The 25761-nt window shown below is 36.5% G+C and overlaps 2 protein-coding genes across 2 annotated transcripts; both read right to left on the bottom strand.

The window, feature by feature from the left end:
- Positions 1 to 22: 22 nt before the first annotated feature.
- On the bottom strand, positions 23 to 24661 carry LOC143208379 (uncharacterized). The gene is made up of 2 exons (XM_076422789.1): positions 24475 to 24661; positions 23 to 7058 (listed from the first exon to the last, which is right to left on the bottom strand). The coding sequence occupies exon 2, from the start codon at positions 5890 to 5892 to the stop codon at positions 2977 to 2979; it is 2916 nt and encodes a 971-aa protein (XP_076278904.1). The 5' UTR covers positions 5893 to 7058; positions 24475 to 24661; the 3' UTR covers positions 23 to 2976.
- On the bottom strand, positions 950 to 1470 carry LOC143208481 (ribonuclease H-like). Its single transcript, XM_076422951.1, has 2 exons — positions 1240 to 1470; positions 950 to 1195 (listed from the first exon to the last, which is right to left on the bottom strand). Exons 1-2 carry the CDS (start codon positions 1468 to 1470, stop codon positions 950 to 952), a joined length of 477 nt encoding a protein of 158 aa, XP_076279066.1.
- Positions 24662 to 25761: the final 1100 nt, after the last annotated feature.

Genomic DNA, 25761 nt, shown 5'->3' with positions numbered 1-25761 from the left:
AGGTCAACGGAACGTACACGAGTAGGTATATCGGGGGATGCCCCGTCATGTTTACCGATATCCCGATCCCTTCGCCCTGTTCAGATTCTGCCTGATGCGTTTTCACTCGGTCACGTTCATTTACAATGTGTTTACGGTTAGTAACAACTGGACTGCGGACGTTTATGCAATTGTCAATTTTTCTAGGCAAACATTCTGTCAAAGTGATGATCCTCTATCAAATCAATTTGCTCTCTTTCTAGAATCATAACTTCTTTTTGGAGTGGAGATTTAAAAGTTTCTGGTAAGGTTTGCCTTCTTTCACCTGGTGCATTGAATTCTTTCATTAGACGATTTTCTAAATTAGGCTTGGCCTCTTCTCGTAAAACTCTTTTTGATTTTTTTTCCTCTTCATTATTAACCTGCTCATCGCTTCCTTGACTTTTACTAGCAGCAAAAAGTAGCTCCTCTTCAACAATTATTTCATATATTAACCTTTTATTCGGAAATCTTACTTCTGATTTATTTAGATGCACATTTACGTCTACTTGATTGTATGGTATTTCTAAGTGCAGCACCGCAAAAGGATACCTGCCACTTGGAATAAAATCATGGCAAGCGTAACGAATCGCGCCAATGAGTAGATTATCCTTCATTGGTCTACCATTAACAAATAGATATAGATCTGTGTTGAATTGTCGCGATTGATAGTTGGTTTACAGATTTATTCCGTAAGTTTGATGCCGTCTTCTTCCTCTTTGCGCATTTTAGCGTGGCGCATAAACGCAAGTTCCAAATCTTCATTTTCTATTCCATTTCCATCATCTATCACAGTAATGAGGTTACGCCCTCTCTATTTCTGCACTTCCAGCATCTATTGCATTTTCTACTAACTCCTTTACTACACTTGCCGGCCTCTCTACTACCTGTTCCGCTGCTATACGGTTTATAGTTTTTATGTCCAAAAGAGTTATTGCCATAACATTCCATCCAATCTATGAAACTTAGAGCTCCCTCTATTTTTTGGTGGTTTCTTGGCCTCACAATGTCTATATTTTAGCTTTTTAGATTCCTTTCTAGCAAGTCTATCTGCCTCCTCATTGTACATATTACCGTTGTGAGCCCTAATCCACTTCCAATTAATATCATGCTGCAAAGCAACTTCATCTAGTTCCTGCCATAATTCCCTGTTCTTTACTTGCTTTTTATCGGCTGTCTTCCAACCATTTGTTTTCCACTTGTTGATCCACCCTGTTATACCTTGTTTAATATACTGACTATCAGTGTAACTTTGCAGGAAATTTTTAACATCTTTAGTCCATTAATTACAGCCTCTAGCTCCATCTTGTTGTTTGTTATGTTTTCTTCAACTCCAGAGATACGTTTTTTGATAAAGACTCTTTTATTTTCATGCATCAGCACAGCTGCCCATCCACCAGGACCTGGATTTCCGGAATGTGCTCCATCTGTATACCTTCTTTTTTCGCCCATGCTTACAGGATATAGATTCAACGTAAATTTGCTATTGAAAATGTTGACATGAAGTTTCAAGATCTTTATCATATACAAGATGTAGGGAGCTCGTCCTCTCGATCGTAGGTAATCGTATTTGAGTTTTTGCGCTCACATTTTTCTGGGGGCCTACACCAAAGTGTTTTTGAAACTTTTCGTAGCTTATCAATTCATTTGCTGTTGGATTCACAATTCAAATGCAATTCTCAGATGATCCCTGACAGACGTTTTTTTCATCAACACATTTGAAACTTAGAAAAATAAAAGGGTTGAACATTTCTTCACAATTGTGTATAATTATTAATGCTTTCTAGGTTAATTCGTCATGGCTTTTTCTAAATTTCTTGACCCAAAAAACGACCTTAGCTTGAAAAAATATTTGGCTTTGAAAAGAATGAAAATATCCTCATTCACTTCCTCAACGGTATCTTGAACTTTTCCACTTCTGATCAAATAATGGAAATTAAATTCCTCAGTACTATCATTGATCCTGAAATTGCCTCTGACAAAGAAAGCATTGTTGACGTTCTTTGCAAAGACTCCATTGGTAAAAGATTTGTCATCGAAATGCAGCTCGCTCGTGATAAAGGCTTTGAAAAACGTGCTGAACTTTATGCTGCTAAGGCTTACCCAAGGCAATTAGATAAATCTGGTAATTACATTGATCTTTAGAAAGTCTTCTTTATTGCTATTTCCAATTGTAACCTTCTGCCTGAAGAAATTGACTATATTTCTACCCATAATATACGGGATATCAAAATCAATGGTCATTACTTGAAAGATCTACAATTTGTCTTTATTGAGTTGCCTGAATTTACAAAAAATAGAGTAGAGCAGTTAGAGAATGCTACAGAGAGATGGCGTTTCTTTTTTAAATACGAAGAAGAAACAACTGAAGAAGATCTGAAAAAGATTGCAGCAGAAGCTCCACTAATAAAGCTAGCATATGATGAATTAGACAGGTTCCGGTGGAATGAAAAGGATTTGATCGCATATGAAGAAATAATATTGAGCGTGCAGAAAGAAAAGGTTATGCTTACTCAAAAACTCGATGATGCTAAACAAGAAGGTAGACAAGAAGACATCCTAATAGGACATGAAAAAAGCAGAGCTGGAGGTAGTCAGGAAGGTAGGGAAGAGGATAGAAAAGAGAGGAAAAAATATTGAAGTCGCAAAAAACCTACTGAAGGCTGGTGTTTCCACTAATGTCATCTCCCAAACAACCGATCTCCCTCAAGCTGAAATTGCACAATTCAAGGAAGAAATAGCCTGACATCATAGTGGTCTTTGTAGTTGGTTGTCCACTGTTGGATCATTTAAACAGGTTCTAGGTTTATCATCTGTTTCCCCTGGTAACTGACCTTCTGGCTGACTAACGTTAGCAAAAAAACAGTTGTTAACCAACTGTTCTAATAAAGATCGTTTTGGACGCGTGTTTGTTCTGCTTCCTCAATTTCACGTTTTGAACTCGTGAAAGGAATTAGTTTAGTTGCGTGTATCACTTCTTCTACATTTTTTTAATTTTTTATTATTGTTTGAAATTTTATCATCTTGCTTGTTCTTATCTTGGTTAGTGATACCCTTCCGGGTTTTTCTCTTAACTTTAGAACCGTCTTGTTGTAAACTATCTAAGTTTTGCTCTTGCTCCGTGCTACCAGATGAGTTACTCGATTTGAGACCAGCATCGGGTGTTTTGCTTCCTTTGATTTCACTAACATTCTGTTCATTTAAGAAAGTGGGAGGAATTTTTCTCACATTTTCATATAATATATTAGATATCATATTCGGCGGGTTATTTTTGATAAGATCGTTTAAATAATTTGTTTTGTTTCCTACCTTATCAAAACAAAGATCATGCAATTTTTCAAAAATAGGACAAATATTAATTCCTACTCTATGTAATATCTTAGATAAATCTTTCGGTGTAAAAAGTTGTTTCTCAGCTAAGAAGTGACTTAAATAATTTTCTTTGTTAAAACAAGATTTATGAAAATTCCTTAAATTAGAAGAGGCATTATTTCCTGCCATAGATAATATATTGGATAAATCACCCGGACTAAACCCTTCATTATAGAGATCATCTAAAAACTTACTTCCTGCCTCATCAAAACAAACATCATGAAAATCTTTTAAAGCGGAACAAACATTAGCTTTTGCTCCGTGTAATATCTCAGATAAATTACTTAGCGTAAAACCTTCCTTCTTATTTATGAAAGAATTTAGATACTTTTTTGTTTCTCCTATAAAACAAAAGTCATGAAATTTTTCTAAATCACACGCTGCTCCACTCAATATACTGCATAAATCACCCGCACTAAAACCTGCATTATAGAAGTCATCTAAAAGTTCTGTTCTTTCTCCTTTGCCATTAAAACAAACACTATGCAATTTTTTTAAGATAGAAGAGGCATGAACTCCTGCTCCACATGACATAGAGGATAAATTTCTTGGCTTGAAACCTGCATCATAGAAATTATCTAGGAGTTCTGTTCTTTCTCCTTTGTCATTAAAACAAACACTATGCAATCTTTTAAAAGCATGTTTAGCCTTAGCTCCTGCCCCACTTAACATACCGGATAAGTTATGTAGCGTAAAACTTTCTTCATCTTTTTCATTAATAAAGTGCTTTAAATGTTGCTTTTTATTTCCTTGCTCATCAAAAAAAGCGTTATATAGGTCTTTAAAAGCTTCTGCAGCATTTGCTCCTGCCCCGTTCAAAATACTAGATATATTAAATAGATCTATTCCTTCTTTTTTAAAAGTTTTTAAATATTGTGTTTTATTTCCTTCCCTATCAAACCAAAGATCATATAACTCTTTAAAAGCTTTCGCAGCACTAGCTCCTGCTCCATGCAAAATGCTGGACATATTAACTAGATTTATTCCTCCTTTTTCTAAAGTTTTTAAATATTGTGTTTTACTTCCTTGTTTATCAAACCAAAGACTATATAAGTCTTTAAAAGCTTTTGCAGCATTTGCTCCTGCTCCACCTAAAATACTGGACACATTAGCTAGATGTACTCCTTCTTTTTTTAGAGTTTTTAAATAGTATGTTTTATTTCCTTCCCCGTCAAACCAAAGATCATGTAAATCGTCAAAAGCTTTAAGAGCATTAGCTCCTGCTCTATGCAAAATACTGGACATATTAACTAGATTTATTCCTTCTTTTTCTAGAGTTTTTAAATATTGTGTTTTATTTCCTTCTCCATCAAACCAAAGATCATATAACTCTTTAAAAGCTTTCGCAGCATCAGCTCTTGCTCCATGCAAAATACTGGACACATTAGCTAGATTTATTCCTTCTTTTTCTAGAGTTTTTAAATATTGTGTTTTATTTCCTTCTTTATCAAACCAAAGATCATATAACTCTTTAAAAGCTTCTGCAGCATTAGCTCTTGCTCCACTTAAAATACTAGATACATTAGCTAGATTTATTCCTTCTTTTTCTAGAGTTTTTAAATATTGTGTTTTATTTCCTTCCCTGTCAAACCAAAGATCATATAACTCTTTAAAAGCTTTTGCAGCATTAGCTCTTGCTCCATTCAGAACATTGGACATATTAGTTAGATTTATTCCTTCTTTTTCCAGAGTTTTTAAATATTGCGTTTTATTTCCTTTTCTATCAAACCAAAGATCATATAAGTCTTTAAAAGCTTTTACAGCATTAGCTCCTGTTCCATTTAAAATACTGGAAATACGAGAAAAACCTACTCCATTGTCTTTTAGAGTTTTTAAATATTCTATTTTTTTTCCTTTCTTATCGAACGTACTAAACCAAAGATCACATAAGCCTTTAAAAGTTTTCGCAGCATTAGCTCTTGCTCCATTCAAAATACTGGACATACTAGTTAGATTTATTCCTTCTTTTTCTACAGATTTTAAATATTGTGTTTTATTTCCTTCCCCATCAAACCAAAGATCATATAACTCTTTAAAGGCTTTAGCGGCTTTAGCTCCTGCTCTACTTAAAATACTGGACATATTAGTTAGATTTATTCCTTCTTTTTCTAGAGTTTTTAAATATTGTGTTTCATTTCCATCCCCATCAAACCAAAGATCATATAACTCTTTAAAAGCTTTAGTAGCTTCAGCTCCTGCTCTACCTAAAATACTGGACATATTAGTCAAATTTATTCCTTTTCTTTTTAGAATTTCTAGATATTTCATTCCTTCTTCTGTAATTAAAAAATCTAAAAACTGATTAAATACAGGTGTTCCTTCTTTACCAACAATATTTTTAGCAAATTTTATTTCTTTATTAGACAAATCCTGTCTAGATTCATCTTGTAAATCACTACGAAACTGTGAATCTTCATTACTAGTGACATTGATATCCATGCGTGCCTCTTTTGGTGCACTATTATCTTTGTCTATAACAGAACGACCACGTTTTCTACTCATTTTATGATTTTTCTTACCTGGACTACTTGAACTTGAATGTCTTGATACCTTGGATACCTTGTTTATGTGAGGAATTTTCAGTATTTTTCAATGGTGTAAAAATTTCTTTATTTAACATAAAAGTCTCTTATTGTTTTCATTAATCGCATAGTAGTCAAAAAAGTTAGCAGAGCAAGGTTATTTTTCTATGACTAATAAATGGTTGGTATATATATATTTATAATTTTTATTATTAAATTAATAATATGTTTTACTTTTGCCTAATGAACAAACAAGCGTGAGAACTAGTTTTCTTGGAGTCAGTTGATCTACCGCTCAATACGTTCGAACTTTTATTTATAGTAATTCTACTATGTCGTAAAATCAGCTACGCTACACTCATTGAAATATATAGAAATATAAACACTATGGATGCGGTATTGCCATAAAAAAAAAGCCAGTTGCACAGCTTTTTGTCCCGAATTGATCGTAGAAATTCTACGGTAGAATACAAATTGATACAAATACAAATACAATGCCAGTGCCGCCAAGTGAATAACCGGTGTACTGTATCCCCCGTACTCCTCTTCACCACCGTGATCAACCGTGATCCTCAATACTTTGCTATGAGTTTGCGTCCCTTCAGGTGGCGCTGCTTTCAATCGATTTGATTGGACGCTGTTCAAATCGTATAGTACAATGTTTAAAAAGTTATCGTTCTTTTTAGTACGTTCGAATATTAGTTCGACAAACTGTACATTGGAGGATTTTATTCCATTTTATTGAATCGAGATTGAAGTTTTAGTGCAGGCGCGCTGTGGTGCATTGGATGATTACAAGTGTCGCACTGGGTCCTTGCGCCTGTACTTATTCTTTTGAAGTAGGCTCCAACCCCAACCTATTTTCCAACCTCAACAATGAAACTAAGGAGCTGGAAGAAGTGCCCAAGTATGTAGTATGGCGCACCTGAACTGATCTGAACTCGTTTGTAAAAAAAATGGACGCATGGTATGTAAAAGGTTGATAACTCTATTATTGAGGAATTTCTTTACTCTCGATGCGTTTGTCTCGCAGACAAAATCTCCAACGTCGTGAACGCCTGAATTCCTTCTGATTATGTTATTTATTATCGAGTTTCGTATGCCATCAGATTTCCCCAAGCAGGACATTATTCCCAATCATTTTTTCTATAAAAAAAGATACATAACGATAGGTTACTAATGATCCACATAACGCGAACGCATAAAATTATTGTTTCTAGGAGCATGGCAATGGGTCATTATGGTTTGTTCTTTGTTTTTAAGTGCGGAAGTCGAACCATAATTCTAATCGTTAAAGTTAAACGCGTTTACTGCGATTCAACATTAAATCTTGGATGTTTGTATTAATATACAAACAGAATAACACTTTTATAATTGTACCAAACGACCTGATTTTTTATAATCAATTAGAAGCATTGGTTTACGAAATGATATGCAAACATGATTTTCCAAAAATTATTATTTACAAGGTTACATGTGCAAAAGTAAAAAAGCCATTTTTTAAAACTTTTGTATTTGGGCCCTTAATGAAAATTTAAAATGTATGTGTTGTAGATCTATGTTAGTTATACAGATGCTGAAAATTTCATCGAAATCGGTTGACGCAGGAAAAAACGACACGCATCGGAAGATGTACGATTCTGTGGATTTTAAGCAGAAACTGAGCAAAAGTCGTGTAAACCTACGATTTTCGCCATTTTTAACCGCTTGTAGCTCGAGTGTATGCTAATTGATTTCGATGAAATTTTCAGATCTACAAAACATATATTTTAAATTTTCTTTAAGGGCCCAAATAAAAATGTTTTAAAAAATGTTTTTTTTATTGTTGCATATAACCTTGTAAATTATAATTTTTTGAAAATCTTTTTTCATATCATTTCGTAAACCAATGCTTTTAATTGATTATAAAAAGTCTGGTCGTTTGGTACAATTATGAAAAAGTTATTCTATTTTTACACTGTACATATTGCGGACAGATTACAAAATATCTGATGTTCCGTGTATGATTTTTGTAAGTACATATTTGCGATTATTGGAGTCACTGACCAAGATCAATGCTTATCCGAATTTGCCAAAAATATGATGCTTGTAGTAGTAATTAATTTCTTCTGAAATATCTTTTCAGTGATAAATAACTGGAAAATTTTTGTCGTAAAAGGGTAGCTGCCTGCAGGATACGATAGACAAAAAGCTCTCTGGTCCATAGTGTGTCATTAGACATATTTAGGCATTATTTCATTTAACTGCATTTTGCAGGAAGGACAGCGTCCTACACGTTCAAGGAGTAAAAATTCCAGTAAAACTCCGAAAGGTGTGCGCCAGGTTGTAAATATAATGACGTGGCCTTAAGGCGAAAACCTTTCTTATGGTGTTGCGTGTGCAATACTTTAAACTTTAAACACGTTGCCCGAATGCCGACAGGTTTGCTACCTCGTTTTCTCATTATTTCTTCTTGGTTTTTTATTTCATGACTCATTTATTACGTGATTATCTACTGTTACCTATACTCTTTTAATATTGCACCAAACTATTTGAATTTTGTTAAAAAATTGCAATTAATTGCTTTTCACAACTTTTTTATCTGAGTCCGTATAAAAAATTCATAAAGCACCTTTTGTAGAGTTTTGTCAGTTCTATACATACTGAAAGGTTTTCAAACTCATCATTAGATTGCAGATCTTTGTCTTGGTTTATATTCAGTTTCTACCGGAATAAGTTTTCTACTTGGTACAAGAAATTTCCCGTTTCTCTAATTGCTATAAAATAGCTTTCGAAAACAGGGACAACATTGATGGTTTGCTTCCAGCTTCGTAGAAAAATTTTCTTCGAAGCATCGTCGATCACGAGGAAACTTCCCCGTGCCGGTACACAAGGATTTCGTGTTCGCGCGGTTTAATTGCACGTTCCCGTCACAGGAATACGTCAGCAATCCTCTGTTGAATAATATCGTATCAACCAGCGTATCGTATAATCGAGTCCCGAGTAGTACACACAGACATTGCCAAGCATTCATCAACGTGTCAATACGAATGGGAACGCCTACCCGATTAAATCATAATTTTGTTTTGTCTTTTGCCGACTGGTTTGTTTACTTCCTGTGGAATAATCTCGAGAACTCGTCCGATCGTAAAAAAAATCTCTTGCGTACGTTCCAGTATCAACACTTCCGTTACCTTGCAAGACTTGCAAAACTTCGTAGCTTCTTGGTGCTCAATTGGGGAAAGAAGTCTGAAAACGCGCTAATTGACTAATTAAATTGACTCCTACCAACCGGAGGTTCTACAAGAAAGGTTCATTTTGCGAGTAACTCGAAAGTAAACGTTCGAGCTCGAGTATAAAAAAATGCGAAGCTTACTACATTGTTCAGGCTGCCGCGACGGAGACTAATTATGAACGCAAACAAAGCGTCCGGAAAAGAGCAAGTGTACGTAGAAAGGTATGAATAATTTACGTTCAGTAGAACGATTGTTTCGAGTCATTCCCGCGGGATCTTTGCGAAACTGGTCGCGATCCGGTTTGGCTTCGTCGACCGGTCTCGCGATATTTTTAATATGCTCGGAACGATAGACTTAGGCTCGCGAAAAGCGTAGCAAGAATTCCGGATGGTTTCTTGAACCAGTCCGGAGTCAAGGATCATTTCCGCGAGATCCAAGGCCTGCCAATACAGGAAAGCTGCTACACAATGACCCCACAATGCGGAATGCTAACGCGTTCAAAAATGCCATGTCTACATGTAGACGTCTCCCTCTTTCGGTTGGTTTATCGTCACGCGGAGGCTGTTTTTGCTATCTTTTATTCCGGTTGTTAAAGGATCCGCGGCACGACCATGGTCATTTGATCAGCATATTTTTCGACTTTAGTTTAATTGCCGTTTGTTACAAGTGATTTATGTTCATTGACACCGTCGCCCGGAGGGTAATGCGTCCGAACAATGTGATATACCATCTCGAGTCACGCAACCAACTCGAAAAAGGACAGTTCGATGCTCGAGTAGGCAGAGAGCCAAAGAAACTGCAGCCTTCTTCAGATCACCTTGAACCGATTGAAGGCGAGATGTCGTTTCGCTCGGGATTTTATGCGAATTCTTATGTTTAGAGCATGACCCCCGATGAAACTGAGAACTTAACAAGGAAGTCCCATTAATGGGGGTGTTGGTTAGATCGTAGACTGCGGATTTTTACGCGAGATCATGTCTGTTAAATTTTGTCCGTATTTATGAAGTGATGAAGAAACAGTTGTTTTCCATTATTTATTCAAGATCGTACAGATTACAACGTTATTTGTCCGAATTCACGAGGATGACTCGTCGAGACGCGACGAAAGCATTTCAGAAAAGAGATGCGAAAATTATCTCCCCATGGCATCATCGGTTAAAATGTATTTCGTTACACTCGAAAATATTGTGCGAATGCACACCGGAACGGTCAGCGAATCGATAAATGAATATTTATATTCGTGGAATTCTTCCGTTGAACTCATTTTTACGTGGGTTTCTTCCATCTTAGAACTCCCCCCCCTGATTAGCATAATCTTTCGTCACTGCCACTTTAGCTTTTGAGTTCTTCCTCTATTTCATGCTTTTTGCTGGTGGACCACCACCTGTGGCGCATATTAGCTTGATTGAGACACTAATTTCGGCGATTCGTAAAACCAAGGCAGGCAAGTTATTTTATTGAGAGTTTGTTACAGCTTCTGTTTCCTCTCGTATTGATCTGTCGGTTTCTCGATTCTTCCTAGTTGTCTTTGAATGCACTGCAATTCGATGATGAAAAGGATCCAGGCTAATCGAGACTAATGATTAACAGATAATTATATTTCCCTTGGATAGATTTTTAACGATAATCGATCTAGAATATACTTTGCAAGAACAATGAGTCGGCCACATCTCGTACGCGCATAAATACGAAATTAATTGTTGCGCTTCCTGTCGGACAGATTTAATTTCATGCAAAATAAGGTGGCATGCTGTGCGAGCCGGCAGCAACTTCGATTTCATGTTAATAGGTATTTTTTTCGTGCTCCAGTTTCTGTTTTTATACGATATTGTCTCATGCATGACACTAATTATTATTTTATTGTTATGCGAATATATTAACCCTGGTAAGGCCGACGGCTGTAAGAAACTTATCACGAACCTAATCATTTATTCTCGATACTTCTTTTAAGGAACAGCGTATTTGCTAAACTATAAACAATTCTCCGAGCAGATTCGTCAGAGGACCATAAATGAATTTATTGTCGTCGATTGACGCCATTATCTTCTTGTCAAGATACGTTAGTTAGTGTCCAAGAAGAAATGACGCGGAGCAATCGTCGTTCGGTCACAATAATCGTACGAGAATAAAAATTATATGTTGACCGTGTCATTCTTTGTCGTGTCTTGATTTCCTTGCGCAGAATTCTCAGAAAATCAGCGGTACTGCGTTCCGGATATTTATGCAAAGAGCATCAATTAAGTGGGAACTGATCCCATTAGAAGCTTACTAATCGCCTTTTTCCACGAAGAAAAACATTACATATGTATGCATCATTAAGATTTTCATTTTTCAAATTGTCATTCTGAGATAGATTAATTCATTATTGAGAATCTTTAGAAGAGACTTGCCTGACAAACTTTTAATCTTCTACCATTTGTCTTGATTTCGCAGCACTTTATCAATCTCGACAATAATAGGCTAATTCATATTGTTATTCTGCAGCACTGCGTGAATCCTCTACGGAATTTTTTAGACTCGACAAAGCCAATTTGTTATGCTTGGTCATTCTAGGAAGGGTTCCCCAATCAAGAATAGGGACTGTGTTTTTCCTATTTCTGTTCGGGGTTGCCGTCTCTGTAAGTTTTTTAGCTCTGGCTCTACGATCATTTGTTGTTAACCGAGCTTCCTGTGGGCGTCATCGTCTCATCAACCCCCCCCTCCCCATCCCCATGACCTTCCGATGTCAGACCCGATAGCCTCTAGAAGAACATCGAGGAGGTTGCTCACGGCACTGAGTTTCTCAAGGTTGGTGTTGGTTATTCTGTGATCCTAACATTAGTTTAAACTTCATTTTACTCTGCTAACTCTAGACTGAAATAAACTTTCTGGTCTTCCTTGTGAACATCAATTTCTAATTAAGATCTTAAAGATATCTTTGGAACCAGTTTCAAATGAAAATAACCCTTTAATATAGTATCGTGACGGGATTTCTTACGACGATTTGATTCAAAGATACAAATGGTAAATGATAGAGAACTTTTAGTCGATGTGGAAGAAATTGTAGTACATTGGGTTAATAGACAATTTTTTAGAGATAAAATAAGAACCTTCTTGTGAAATAAAGACAAAATAAATTGTATCGAAGCACAATGCTCTATTAACCCCATGATTTTGTTTAATCCTATGCCTTACAATATCGTGTCTGACTCACGATGAAGATTCCGAACAGATTCTAATAAAAATGTCTGTTAATAATTTCTTTGAAACCGGAATAAAATTCTATTTCGGTTTTGTTACAGTACAGCTATTGAAGAACAACGTAGGCATACAATAGATATAAATTATCTCCTTTTTTTAGGAAATTACCATCTACAAAATAGTTCTAATCACTGAAACCGTATAATTAGTCGTAGGGCAAGGGATTAACGATCTTCAATTAGTCTCTATTCTGCGCAGCATCCCGATACGACGATCTTACTCCGCCATGATAATTACAATAAAGGTTGCCGGCTAAGGACCTGCATTCTAGCGCATCCACGGTAACGGTTCTGTCTTTAAACCGCTTTACTAGAGTAATCGTTCTTAACGAGAAGGTGATTAAATGCGGCAGAAGTTAACCTGTCGGGGCAACGGCCTGGGTTTTGATCTGGCCGAAGTGGATCGTGTTTCCGATCGATCTTGTGAAATGTTGATTTCCTTGCGTGTACCTAAGTGGAACGTCTCAAGTTCGAACAGAAACGTATTTCCGATCTGAAACAGTACCGAATAATGAATAGGTTGCTCCTTCCTTCGAAAATAAATTATTGTCCCAAGCGGACCGGCGCGACGGCTGTCCAATGTAACAAATTGTTTACGCCAGATTGAATCTCGTTACTCGTCACTCACTATTATTAAACATTTTTCAGCATATTAATCGGACACGGTTTTGTTTTTAATTTTGCTCTTTGAATGCAAGTCGATAAGGAAAAGATTGATAAAGCTTCTCGGAAGTTGGGTCAGGTTGAATTTAAACATATTCCGGTTTTAACGGGCAATAGCAATTTCGAACGTGAGTAATTTAGGTATATCTAGTGCCTAATAATTTTTGTTGAGATTATTATTTAATAGACGATCATTCATTACACACAGTGACTCGAATTAATATTGGGACGCTCTAAAAAAGACGATAACTTTTTTGATATTGTACTATACGATTTGAACTTTTTTGGGAAGTTAGAGCTATTAGTTTACTACAGGATGTGAAAAGAAATTTTTTCAAAAATTGCAATTGATCGGAATTGTAGAAAAAATACTAAAAGTTGCATTTTACAACTTTTTTTATGTGGGCCTATATTGAAAATTTAAAAAGTATGTTTTGTAGGTCTGTGTGAATTATATGAACTGTGAAAGTTTTATCGAAATCGGTTGATGCGGGGAAAAACGACAGGCATTGAAAGATGTAAGAATTCTTAGATATGGGCCGAAAATCGTGAAAATCTGCAATTTTTACCATCTTTGAACGTTTTTAGATCATTGCAACGTCGACCGATTTTGACGAAATTTTCATAATATGTATGTTTAATTCACACAGATCTACAAAACGTATTTTTAAAATTTTCAACATAAGCCCACATAAAAAAGTTCTTAAATGCAACTTTTTGTATTTTTTCTACAATTCCGATCAATTGCAATTTTTGAAAAAATTTCTTTTCACATCCTGCAGTAAACTAATTGCTCTAGCTTCCCAAAAAAGTTCAAATCGTATACTACAGTATTAAAATATTAATTCGAGTCACTGTAAATAAAATTGTGCTAGTTTCAGCACTGATCACGAAGAAGTCGTGCTTTTCCATCGTGATTTTTATAATAATCCGAGAGCCCCGATTTCAAAGGTCGCCGATAAAATACTACAATTAATCCGGACGGATTAATAAATATTTCATATGCCCGACATTTATCGCGAAACATGCAAATTGAAGAGTCTTTCACAGGATCAAAAAATGACCGGTGACGTTCGCGATTAAAGAGATCTGCGCAGGAATTTTTGATTACATAATTGTAACGACGATAATAAAAGGTGGAATGTGTCTCGTTCGAAAATTCTCACGGGCTACGCTACGTGTTGTGTCGTTATAGATATGCACGAATTTCGGATACATTTTGTGATCGACGCGTTGCTCGTACGTAAAATTCCACGATGTAACACACATATCGAGGTGTATCATAAATTAATTAGCGACGTCTCATCCCGAGGCTTCCATAGTGGAATTTCCAGTTGCCCTGAATGAATCTGTAAATCGGAAACACGCGACACAAATCATGGGGATAAAATTCTGGTTAAACACGCCGCGTCATGCATACTACATACTTATAATTCTGATAATATCTCAATGATTGAAAGGATAGAAATTAAATAATACAAACACAGACGCGTATTATAAATCTACTTCACAGTAGTAACACTCGATTTCGCTTAATAAACCAGAAGAACTGAGGATGTGGCCTCCGTGACGTTTTTTTTTCTTAATCATCAAGGTTGACGCGCCACGTCTCGACACTTCCCGATACCGAAACGTTTCCATCACCTAATAATCTGTTCTCTTTCCCTGAATTTTGAATATTCGAAACGTGTAATTTCACTTGCGGACGCGATGTTTGAGATTGGCGTAGGAATTTCTGCATTGGAATCTGTTTTAATTTGATTCTGACACCCTGACCTCGTTCTGGGCGTTTCAATTTGCATCCGAAACCGAGAAAGATTAAGTCTAAAAATTGATTAGATTCGAGATAGTTCAAAGAAAGTGGATATCCGCATATTTTTCTGATTGTTACGACAGATTACGCAATTTATTGTACACACCAATTGCGAGAATTTGCTGAGATAAATTATAAGGTTAATTGTAGTTTAATATGCGAAATTCAATTTAGCTGAATATTTTACACAATTCAGAGTTTTATACAGCGTGTCTCAGCTGAAGGAGGCCACCTAAATATTCCCTTTATTTTTAATGGCACAAAAAAAATTTAATTGAAATGGTATCGAAGGAGGAATATCATAGAAGAACAATTTTTATTTGTCCCGTTATTTTTTCATAGTTTTTTCAAGGTCATCGTTATTTGTATCGGGAAAACTTATTTTTTTGTATCCATCTTGTTAATGATTTAAGGATATTCAAATGTATTTTTTCAGCCGCTATACGATGGAATAAAAAGATATAAGTTTTCCCGATAAAAAAAGAACGATGATCATGAAAAACTATGAAAAAATAACCGGACAAAAGAAATTGTTCTTCTATGATATTCCTCCTTCGATACCATTTAAATTATGGCTTAAATATCTTTTGTGCCATTCAAAATAAAGGAGATACTTAAGTGGCCTCCTTCAGCTGAGACACCCTGTATACTAACTAGGGACATCACCCAAGTGTAGTACGCCGATTTTTATTTTTTTTTAGCTGTTGTAAAAAGATATAAATTCACAATTTGCATTAGATTGTAATTTATATTATGATTCAGTTGTGGAAGCCAAAAACCTAAGGAAGTAGATAAGCAAATTTCTTCTACATTAAACGATAAGAATTAGCATTTTACTCAAACTCATAAATTCTTACGGACAGGAGAGAAAAAAATGTTCGGAGATTAAAAAAATCCTGAGATCAAATCATTGTGAAAAGTGTATGCGGAAATCTAACGTTGAGCCGTGCATGACATTTAATGGTTTGGAAATTGTCGATCGGAATTCATGAATATTAATATGATTTATGTTACTAGGAACAGCCAACAAGTTTAGTTTAAAGAATCTTTCAATTTTCCGGTTTCTTGAACGAAAGACTACCGATATTGTTATCACGAGAAACATAGTACACTCTTTGCCTAGGTTCACAGTGAAAATAGGACGGGTCTAGGTCAGATTGTGGGTTAACTCCTCTACTTTTCCACGATATTTTATATAAGTTCGTAGAATGCGGTCTCAAGCAGCACATGTTTACATTCACGTTTTGATTCCTTATGTAACACCACGTGTAACATAATAATACAAATCTTTCTTTGTGCGAATACAGAGTATTAACAAAATTATGTTCTTCGGTCGAGTAGAGATTTCTCAGTGGTACTATGCAGCAACCTGATACTGTCGAAGCTCTGAGAATAACATATTTGTAATAAAATATAATTTTAATTATAATATTATAATAAAATCATTTAACGACGAAAGATAGCGAGTCATACATTTTTAAAATATACTGTTATTTATAGATGCATGAAATCTGCAGTCAATCACTAAATTCGATATCGTAATTAATGCTTTCCTACTAATCTCACTTGCTTAGAGATTATTTCCTCGGTATATACAGTTATACTGGAATTAATATTCGGACGCTCTAAAAATACGCTTTTAATATTTGTACTATACGATTTGAACTTTTTTGGGAAGCTAGAGCAATTAGTTTACTATAGGATGTGAAAAGAAATATTTTCAAAAATTGCAATTGATCGGAATTGTAGAAAAAATACTAAAAGTTGCATTTTACAACTTTTTTATGTGGGCCTATGTTGAAAATTTAAAAAATACGTTTTGTAGATCTGTGTGAATTAAACATACATATCATGAAAATTTCGTCAAAATCGGTCGACGTTGCAATGATCTAAAAACGTTCAAAGATGGTAAAAATTGCAGATTTTCACGATTTTCGACCCATATCGAAGAATTCTTACATCTTTCAATGCCTGTCGTTTTTCCCCGCATCAATCGATTTCGATAAAACTTTCATAGTTCATATAATTGACACAGACCTACAAAACATACTTTTTAAATTTTCAATATAGGCCCACATAAAAAAAATTGTAAAATGTAACTTTTAGTATTTTTTCTACAATTCCGATCAATTGCTATTTTTGAAAAAAAAATGTTCACATCCTGTAGTAAACTAATTGCTCTAGCCTCCCAAAAAAGTTCAAATCGTATAGTACAGTATTAAAAAAGTTATCGTCTTCTTTAGAGCGCGTCCGAATATTACAAGTGTTATTTCATAACTTCTTATCAGTTTCCAATACTTTGCTTTTTTATCTACAAATCATTATGCTTTCTTTTCTCGTCTAAGAATTTTGGTCTTTTTAGACATTTCGAATGTCTAGCAAATTCAAGGATTTTCAGTCCGCACTGACAATGAGCAGAGGTTGGAATGTAGTAATTGCGCACGATTGCTAACGGGCAGTGGAAGTAATTTATACATGCACTAATTAAATTCTTGGATTGCGTTCATAAACGATTTAGCGATTTAGCACGGTTCGCGTAGAGTCGATGAATTCAAAATGTGTTGGTCGCGAGGTTGTTTATCTTCCTTGAAATAATCGCTGCCAGTGAACTCGGTTCACCTCAGACGCGCGAATCGTTTCTTTTTATTTATGCTACATCGCCAACCGAGGCGGATTTCAGGTTTCTCCACAACGGTCTATTTAGTCTATTAGATGTCTGGTTTAATACCAACATTATTGGAAACAGAAATATTTTTTGTTCTTCGCAAAATAAATTTTATCATCTAGCCACTTCCTATTGTTGAAAAACCAAAAATTCCCGCTCTTGTAGGCAACTTTGTACACCTAATGAATACAAAAATGCCCCTCCGGAGAGGGTGAAAAATAGTCTGCAATTGCATAAAATATCGCTGCACTTTGCATTCCACCGTTTTCCTGAAAACCTGGGATCATAAATAGATCTTATCTCCCGTATAAGATCTAAATACAAACATCGGCAGTCCACTCGTGAGTCACTACTGCGAAAAAACAGAGTGGACGTACGCAAAAATCTTCCACTGAAGCAGCTACTTTTGCAGGTACAGGATACAGGTCAACAGTTTTATAAATCGTTTAAGTTGTTTTTCAGCTTTACCCACGTCCTCCTTCTACACCTCGACTGACCTGACAGTAATCCCAACCCTTTCCCTTCTTTTCTCTTGTTTTATCCCGGGATGTGAACGGTGTCCGCGACTTTTGCGAGAGCACGATTGCAAAATCTCACGGGCTACGAACATATATGTAGGTATAAACGACGGGTCCGTCGCGATATGCAAATCGAGGTGGTCGCAGAGACCAATCGCAGTTTCCTGTTACGGCGTCCACTTGGAAAAGTAAAAGTTCCTAGCCGTTAGTAACGATGGGGCTTGGCATCTTCCCTCGCAGACCTGTTTCTCTTCATCATTCCCGGTTTCTTCTGTGCTTCACGTTCGTCCAGTTCTACGAAGACTCGCGGGACACGCCTAACGGCTCCATGGATTCTAACAACTGATACGGATTCTCGTTTAATGCTTGCCTGACGTGGGAACATTAATAACAACGTTCCTCCCTCTGAATATTATACCCCCTCTGTCCCATAATAATAGTAGCAAGTGAATATTTAAACGGGAATTATTGGCGAATGCAGCTGTAAATTATGTTGTAGCGCAAAATTGCGAAGTCTTCAGCCAATATCAATGTTTCATGACATCTGTCATTTGCTTTGACACATCTTTCAATTTTTAGGTCAACCTAATTATTACGAATCTAGGTGCACGGTAGTGCACCAGCCAAGTTCTCGCACTACCTCCTTTTACACGAAACAACTGAGCCGTTTTTTAGAGGCTTATAACTCGGCACTGGAGGCAGATGGAGAGATGTAATTTCGTACACTTGTTAAATGCTATCTTGTTTCAATATTGACAAAACACTAATCTTCCAACATTAGTAGGTTCCGAGATATAGGACCTTAAAAATCGCTAAATTTGTTACTGATTGACTGACTGACATATCATCAAAACCGTTTGGGTACTTCCCATTGACCTACAAGCTTGAAATTTGATACATAGGTCCACCATACAAAACACTCAAAGGAATAATTATTTATCAAAGTTTGAAATTTTACACCTTAAAGGGGTTGCATTGAAAAAAAAGGTACGTAGGATAGAACATAGCAGCATAACATACATAACTATACGTTTTATTAGCTTCGAGGCCGCAACAAATACTGATGAAAAAAACAATCGCTTTAACGTAAACAAAAGAAACTGCACCGAGCATCGTCTATAGCGGCGGCGGGCAAACGGATCCGAGCATCGCCGACAGAGTGTTAATCTTCGATACATTGAAGTTGGATTTTGTCTTGCAGATTAGAAAGGGATTTTTTTTTCTTTGATACCTACTTGATAATTGATGAAATTTCAACAAATATTGATGAAATCCCAACAAAAACATCCTGCAAACAGGAGCCAAGTTCCTATGGCCGTAAAAAGTTGTGAGATCAAACAAAATACGGCCAAGTTCGTTAGCTTAGAAATACCTCTTGCAATACTGAAAAAAGCGTTTGTAAAAATTAGTTTAAAAGAACGCTATTTAATTTTTAAGGAGTTACATGGAGGGCTAAATTATTCAAACTTAGCCGCTACTTAACACCTTTTATGTCCATTGGTTTAAAAAGTAACGGCCAAGTTTGAATAATTTAGCCCTCCATGTAACTCTTTAAAAATTAAATAGCGTTCTTTTAAACTAATTTTTACAAACGCTTTTTTCAGTATTGCAAGAGGTATTTCTAAGCTAACGAACTTGGCCGTATTTTGTTGGATCTCACAACTTTTTACGGCCATAGGAACTTGGCTCCTGTTTGCAGGATGTTTTTGTTGGGTTATAACTACAGTAAAAAGTCGCGTTTACTGTCCAACAGCCTGTGTTCTGCACGGAGTGTGATCGCATACCGACATTATTTTTTTATGACTGCGCCGACTGCGCCGAGTGTTCAAAAGGAAGCCGAACGTAGAGAAGGACAGCATGACAGTGGAGTGGGCAGGCACTGGACCGTGATCACGTACCAGATCCCGGACAGTAAACGCGATTTAACTGTATTTTTACCACGTTTTTATTAGCTCGCTTTCTTGTTTGTTTGTTTGTTTGTCTGTTCGGTGGCAAATTTTGCAATTGATTTTAAACTAACTTCCTGATGAGCTATAGACTTGAAATCGGTTATTCTAATTTCATTCGCTGATCGAAATCAATTGTTTCATTCCAGTTGAATATCAACCCATTGTAAAAGTAAGATGAAAAAAGACAAGTTATGCTTGAAGCAATGAAGAACGATGGCTCCAATAATTTTAAGCTCACGCATATAGGGAAAGCAAAGCTTCGCAGCCAAGGGATCCTACCTACAAGTTTAAAATACAGTAACGAAATTAATGAAAAATCCAGAAACTATCTGAACACTCGAAATAAAAATTAGTAGTAATATTTTTATAATAATTTATTGTTTAATGTAATCTAGTTTATTGATAATAAATGTTGCGTTCTATATTTACATATTTTATTTTGATACTATTATTATGGGACAGAGGGAGTATATATTTATCCCAATCATTAACAAAGAAAATTATGACGATCTTACAATCTCGAATGCAATTCGCGTTGCTAAAAATAAAAGTTGGCTTGTTGACGAAATTTGAATATACTTCTTTATGGGTATTGGTGACCTATGACTGATCGATACGATCGAAACGAATACGACGCGAGAAATCGGTTCTGCATTCTCGGCTGTTATCGTCTTTTATTTTAAGTCTCGAAGGGGTGAGATGGGAGATCACGTTTTATGTCTCGTGCGTGCGAGGTGACATCCAACTCCTGGATCAACGGAGGCAATGAACTCATTGTATTCACTATTTCTCCTAACAAAATAACAAAACGGGAATAATAATAGCGTCTAAACTCAGAGCACTCCCCCCCTTTCAAACCGAAGGGGAGCTACAATGAATCAAACTAGAGCAGCCTTTTGTTTCTCTAAAGAGTTAATGAACTTTTAGCATAATCGCGAACGCGATAAATAGAATGTTATTGTTGTAGGCGAGAATTAGCAATTAACATGATCACGCAGTAGGGGTTTGTTTTCGTGAAGAGTTAATGAACTTCTAACGGAAATATGGGAACGATCAATAGGATGTAACTGTTGTGGGTGGGAATATTGGCAATTTAACAAAATACTTTGACATTTGAATATCAATTGAAGCTTGTTTAACAAGTATATAGATCAATGGATTTAGATAAGGTACGTTTACTAAAAATCTTTTGAAAAAATTGTCGAATTGCTGTCTAACTAGAATCATCAGAATCATCCACTTTGCAGGTGTCAAGAAAGTAAACATTCGTCGCTTTCCGAGGTATGTACTATTAATTCTAGCGGTACGACAGGTGAGATTATCATTGTATTTAATACACACCGATCTGTTCGCTATGTGCACAAGCTATTGCACAATAAAAACTTTGTTTTGATCCTAGACAAACTGGTGCAGTCCGCGATCTATTAAAAAAAAAAGGGGTCGGTTAGGAAAAACTGGGAACAAGACGCGCACGGTATACTTTGTAGGCTAAACAAGCGTCACGCTAATGTCCCAGCTCGTTAGAGAACCATTACAAGAATTATAATTGACATGTATGTAGTATATTGCGTAGAAGACACGCGCATAATGCATGAATCCGTAATATCATCCGCGATTCTGCTAAACTGTTTCTACTAGTTCGTTGCATTCGGCGACGGTCGTGTAGAGTGATACCGATTGCTAATTGTAAATGGTTGCGTAACAGTAACCACAGTTCGAAGAAAAAGTCGATCGTATAGCTGGGGTAACGTAATAGTCATCCGGCGAACCTTTGAACTGTCATCAGTCAGTTTTTGTTGCAAGTAGAAATATCGAGATACGGTCAGACATGTTAATCACACACCTATCGTTCGAGCGCCGATTTTCTCGAGAACAATGCTGCGTACTATTGTATTCTGTTCTGTTTAGACGATCTACATGTCGGTTAGGGTATGTAGAACAATCGACGATTAAACGAGAAGAATCAAATTTGTTACAATTCAGACGAAGCGATTACTCCAATTGACCTGAAAAAGAGCGGTCGATTGTAATATACGAAGCGGAACTGTGTCGAACCAGATTTATCGGCTAATAGATTTGTTTCGGACAGTCCGGGAACAACTACACGCTTGTTTGATTATGCGAACGCGTTGTTGTGGCTAATGAAGTGTTAGAGAAACCGCGATAACGTCTTCGCGCTAGAAGTTGCTGTGTCGTTTATAAAGTTTATCGTGACTTCTAAGCACATTGACAAGTCGCTCATTCAATAACGACTGTTCGCCGATAGTTTGCCGAAGTTCACGGCTCGCGAAATGCGCTCAATGTTCGTAGAAGGAGAAATAATGGAGATTAGACTGCTCATTCATCGGTGCGCAGAACGTTTCGAAATGTCTGCGGCAATGAGCAACGAGATTTCTTTATTTAATTATATTTTGTATCACGTTCATAGTAGAAACAAATGTAAGAATACTTTTTGCCGAAGCCAGCTTGTAAGACGTAATTAATGAGGTACCTATTAATGACTAATTAATTCCCGAGCTCATGTTTAGCTGAGAGTTCATGTTACCTACAATTACTTTAATCGCACACGATCTTCTCGAATTTATGCATGTTCTCGATAAACATTGCTAACAGACACTGTTTTGTCGAGTCATAATCAACCATTTCCTTTTCCAATGATTCGTTTAATTAGTTAGCGATCAAGTGTTTCTTATGGGAGTGTCGAAGACAATCTAATTGATTTGTAGATTTGGTGTGAATAGATAGACGTAATAATGAAAATGGAACATGATATAATTGAAATAGATTTGTTTACTGCTGCTGTGTTCGAGGAGACATCGAAAGCGATCATTTGAAATGGATTGCTCAACTGTAACTCCGTAGCAAATAAGTTAGAAAAATATCCATTAATTCATCGGCAGAATATTCTGTTCGATGGTCAACGTTGCACACATCCGTAATATGGTCGGTGAATTGTAAATTGTAACGATTACCTCGGCAGGCGAGTTTGATCCACAGCGACGCGGAAAAAAGGTCTTCGATCATTTGTTATAATTTGCGTAATTAACGATTTCCGGTGATTTCCCGATGCGGACATGATCCATATTTTTCCCCGGCATCTCGCCGGCAAACACGGCTGCTCGAACGACGCGGCATATGCCGAGGTATGTCGAGGTTGCAGCCGTGAATACTCGCCGGAAGGACTGCAATTTCGTTTTTTCGGGGACAAACACGTACGTTGCGAAATAAGTCGTTTGCAGACGCCATACAAAACATTCGGTTACTAGCCGGTTACCGGCCTGGAAATTACCTAACGACATGCCTCAGGTGAATTGCTCGCCATAAGCAGCACAATTACATCGCGCACAGTACGACTGCCGTTTCAGGATAAATTAGATATTGTTAATATAACACGAGAGCTACAAATTAATTTTCCATAAATTGTCTTAAATTTCATAATTGCATCTTATAGAATTACGAAGATTTCTAACATTGTATAACACAGTGCTAATTGTTAACATGAAAGACACACGTTCACGTGACAACGAATGCGTGTTGATTACTCCGAAATCACTTGTCCATTTAGACGTGTTCGAGGAAATAATGAATTGCGCGGGAAAACGGAGTTGTTACCGCGAGTAACTATGTCGGCGCAATTATGTCGTCTGGTCGCTCGTTTGAAACTGAGCGACAGGAAAATAACACTAAAGCATCTAGGAAAAGAAATCTTCTTCTGTTTCTGCGGAAGTAGGACGCCTCTCACTGTGAAACATTTTGTAATTCTTCATCGGACAATGTGTATCAATTTGTCGCTATTAGAGAGAAATGAAACTTACGAGTGTACATTTTTATAAACGGATCGAAGCAAACGGAAATATGTGAGTAAAATTTTCTTTTCTTTGCTAATGGTTATAGAAAACGATAAATAACACGATACAGTAATAAATAAATTTTAAAATAAGATGTTAACCCTCCGTTTTTAACGACATTTGCAATAATATTGGATTGGCAAGAAAGTAATTTCGGTATTTTAAGGTGAAATAAAACCGAATTTCTTTATTCTGGCGATGAACTTTAATCGATAAAATATTTTCTTATTTAGGGAGAATGTCTTATTCATTGAAATTCATTGCTGGGATAAAAAAAGTGAGCTCTGTTTCACATTAAAATACCATTAATTCACCAATAGTAATTTCATAAAATCGGATTACGGACCTTCGATCATTATACGCGCGTATTGATGCAGATAATTATGAGCATCGCGGATCAAACATTGACGCGGCTTCGCGTATGCAAATTTTATTTTGAAAAATGACAAATGTCCATCGCGATTGTCATCGCTGCTTATCATTTATAGACGCACTAGTTCCATTCATTAATTTTAATGAGACAAAAGTTGACGCACGTAGCATAAATCGATTATGACTTTACGCGATCTCATGACATTTAATAGTCGTGGCATAGCCTTCAATACCAATTTACGTCTTTGCGGCTCGTGTCGGAGAAAAATCGGTTACTTACAAATCAATTTCGGTATTTTCGCGTGGTACATCTTCGACTTCCGGTGTCTTCGAGTGGAAGATAAATAACGATCACGGTCGCACGATGCCGAGCGAAGAATTCAAAGTGATCTGAAATGATTTGGAAACGTGGCTCCGCGACGCGACGGTTTCGATGCAGATTCGGACGTCTCTGTCGACGACCGTCCGTGCACTGAACGCGGCGTATTCCTCGTAATTCATCGTAAATCTGTTTCCTTTCGTACTTTTTTCTTTTTTTTTCGAGCGGGTCTGAAATCGCCGGGGTGATAACCAGTTGCCACTAGGAACCGATAAGGAAGTTGGGGATTGTTCGTCTAAAGAGTGTCGTCGGCTATCAATTGTACGACGCACGCGGAGATACAGCTCGGTTCTTCGTTTGACTACCACTAACATACACGATCGATGATTAAAATAATTGTTTTGGTGTACCGTGTGTTGGGAATTGAGAGATCATTCTGCGTTTTTTTTTTAAATTTTCATCGAAATCGACACTTTACGTTGAGTTTCAAACAATGCATTCTTGTAATTTGTATAAGACATCAGAAACAGGCCATTTTGAGTGTCTTCCATGTCTAGATTCAAAAAACGTTTCAATTGTTTCGTAAAAGAATACAAAAGTGAAAAATATATATTTTTTTTTCTTGCGAAAGTTCTTTGCTATTGTCATACATTAGTACAGTAAATCCTCTATAGACGCGACAGCCTCGGGGGGATTTGGTCGCATCTATCGTATAGAGTAGCTATTTTTTATCTCCACAGGCCAAGCTGAACGTAGAGAAGGACAGCGCGTGTAAAGAAAGACCATGTGTGCAGGCCTTTGAACAGTGCCGGCAACGGCAACTGTCCGCGTCTCTTTCTTTTCTATACGCTATCCTTTCTCGCGCCCGAAACGTTCATCGTCAATTAAACCAGTAAATACAGTTGAAATTATATCGTGTTTGGTATCATTTTGCACTAGAAAAATGCCACGAATATGTTGGTGAAAGTTCCACAGAAAGATATTGAAAAATAAAGAAGATTAAATATTGGTGTTACATTGTGATGACGCAAGGGCGTTTGAACTGTGCCGGCGACTGCGACTCTCCGCGTCGCTTTAGTAGTGGTTCATACCGATATATCGAGCCGATATCAGATTACTAAGTGGGGGGGGGGGAGGGATATTCTTGGTCGCATATCTATCGTATAGAAATTGTTGCGTCTATAGAGGATTTACTATACTAAACATTGAAAGTAAATCTTAATTCATACGATTAATGCATTTTTTTGT

The sequence above is a fragment of the Lasioglossum baleicum genome, chromosome 4, assembly GCF_051020765.1.
Source record: "Lasioglossum baleicum chromosome 4, iyLasBale1, whole genome shotgun sequence".
NCBI classification, from domain to species: Eukaryota; Metazoa; Arthropoda; class Insecta; order Hymenoptera; family Halictidae; genus Lasioglossum; species Lasioglossum baleicum.
The sequence above is the reverse complement of the archived record's forward strand: the minus strand, read 5'-3'. Positions and strand labels throughout refer to the sequence as shown.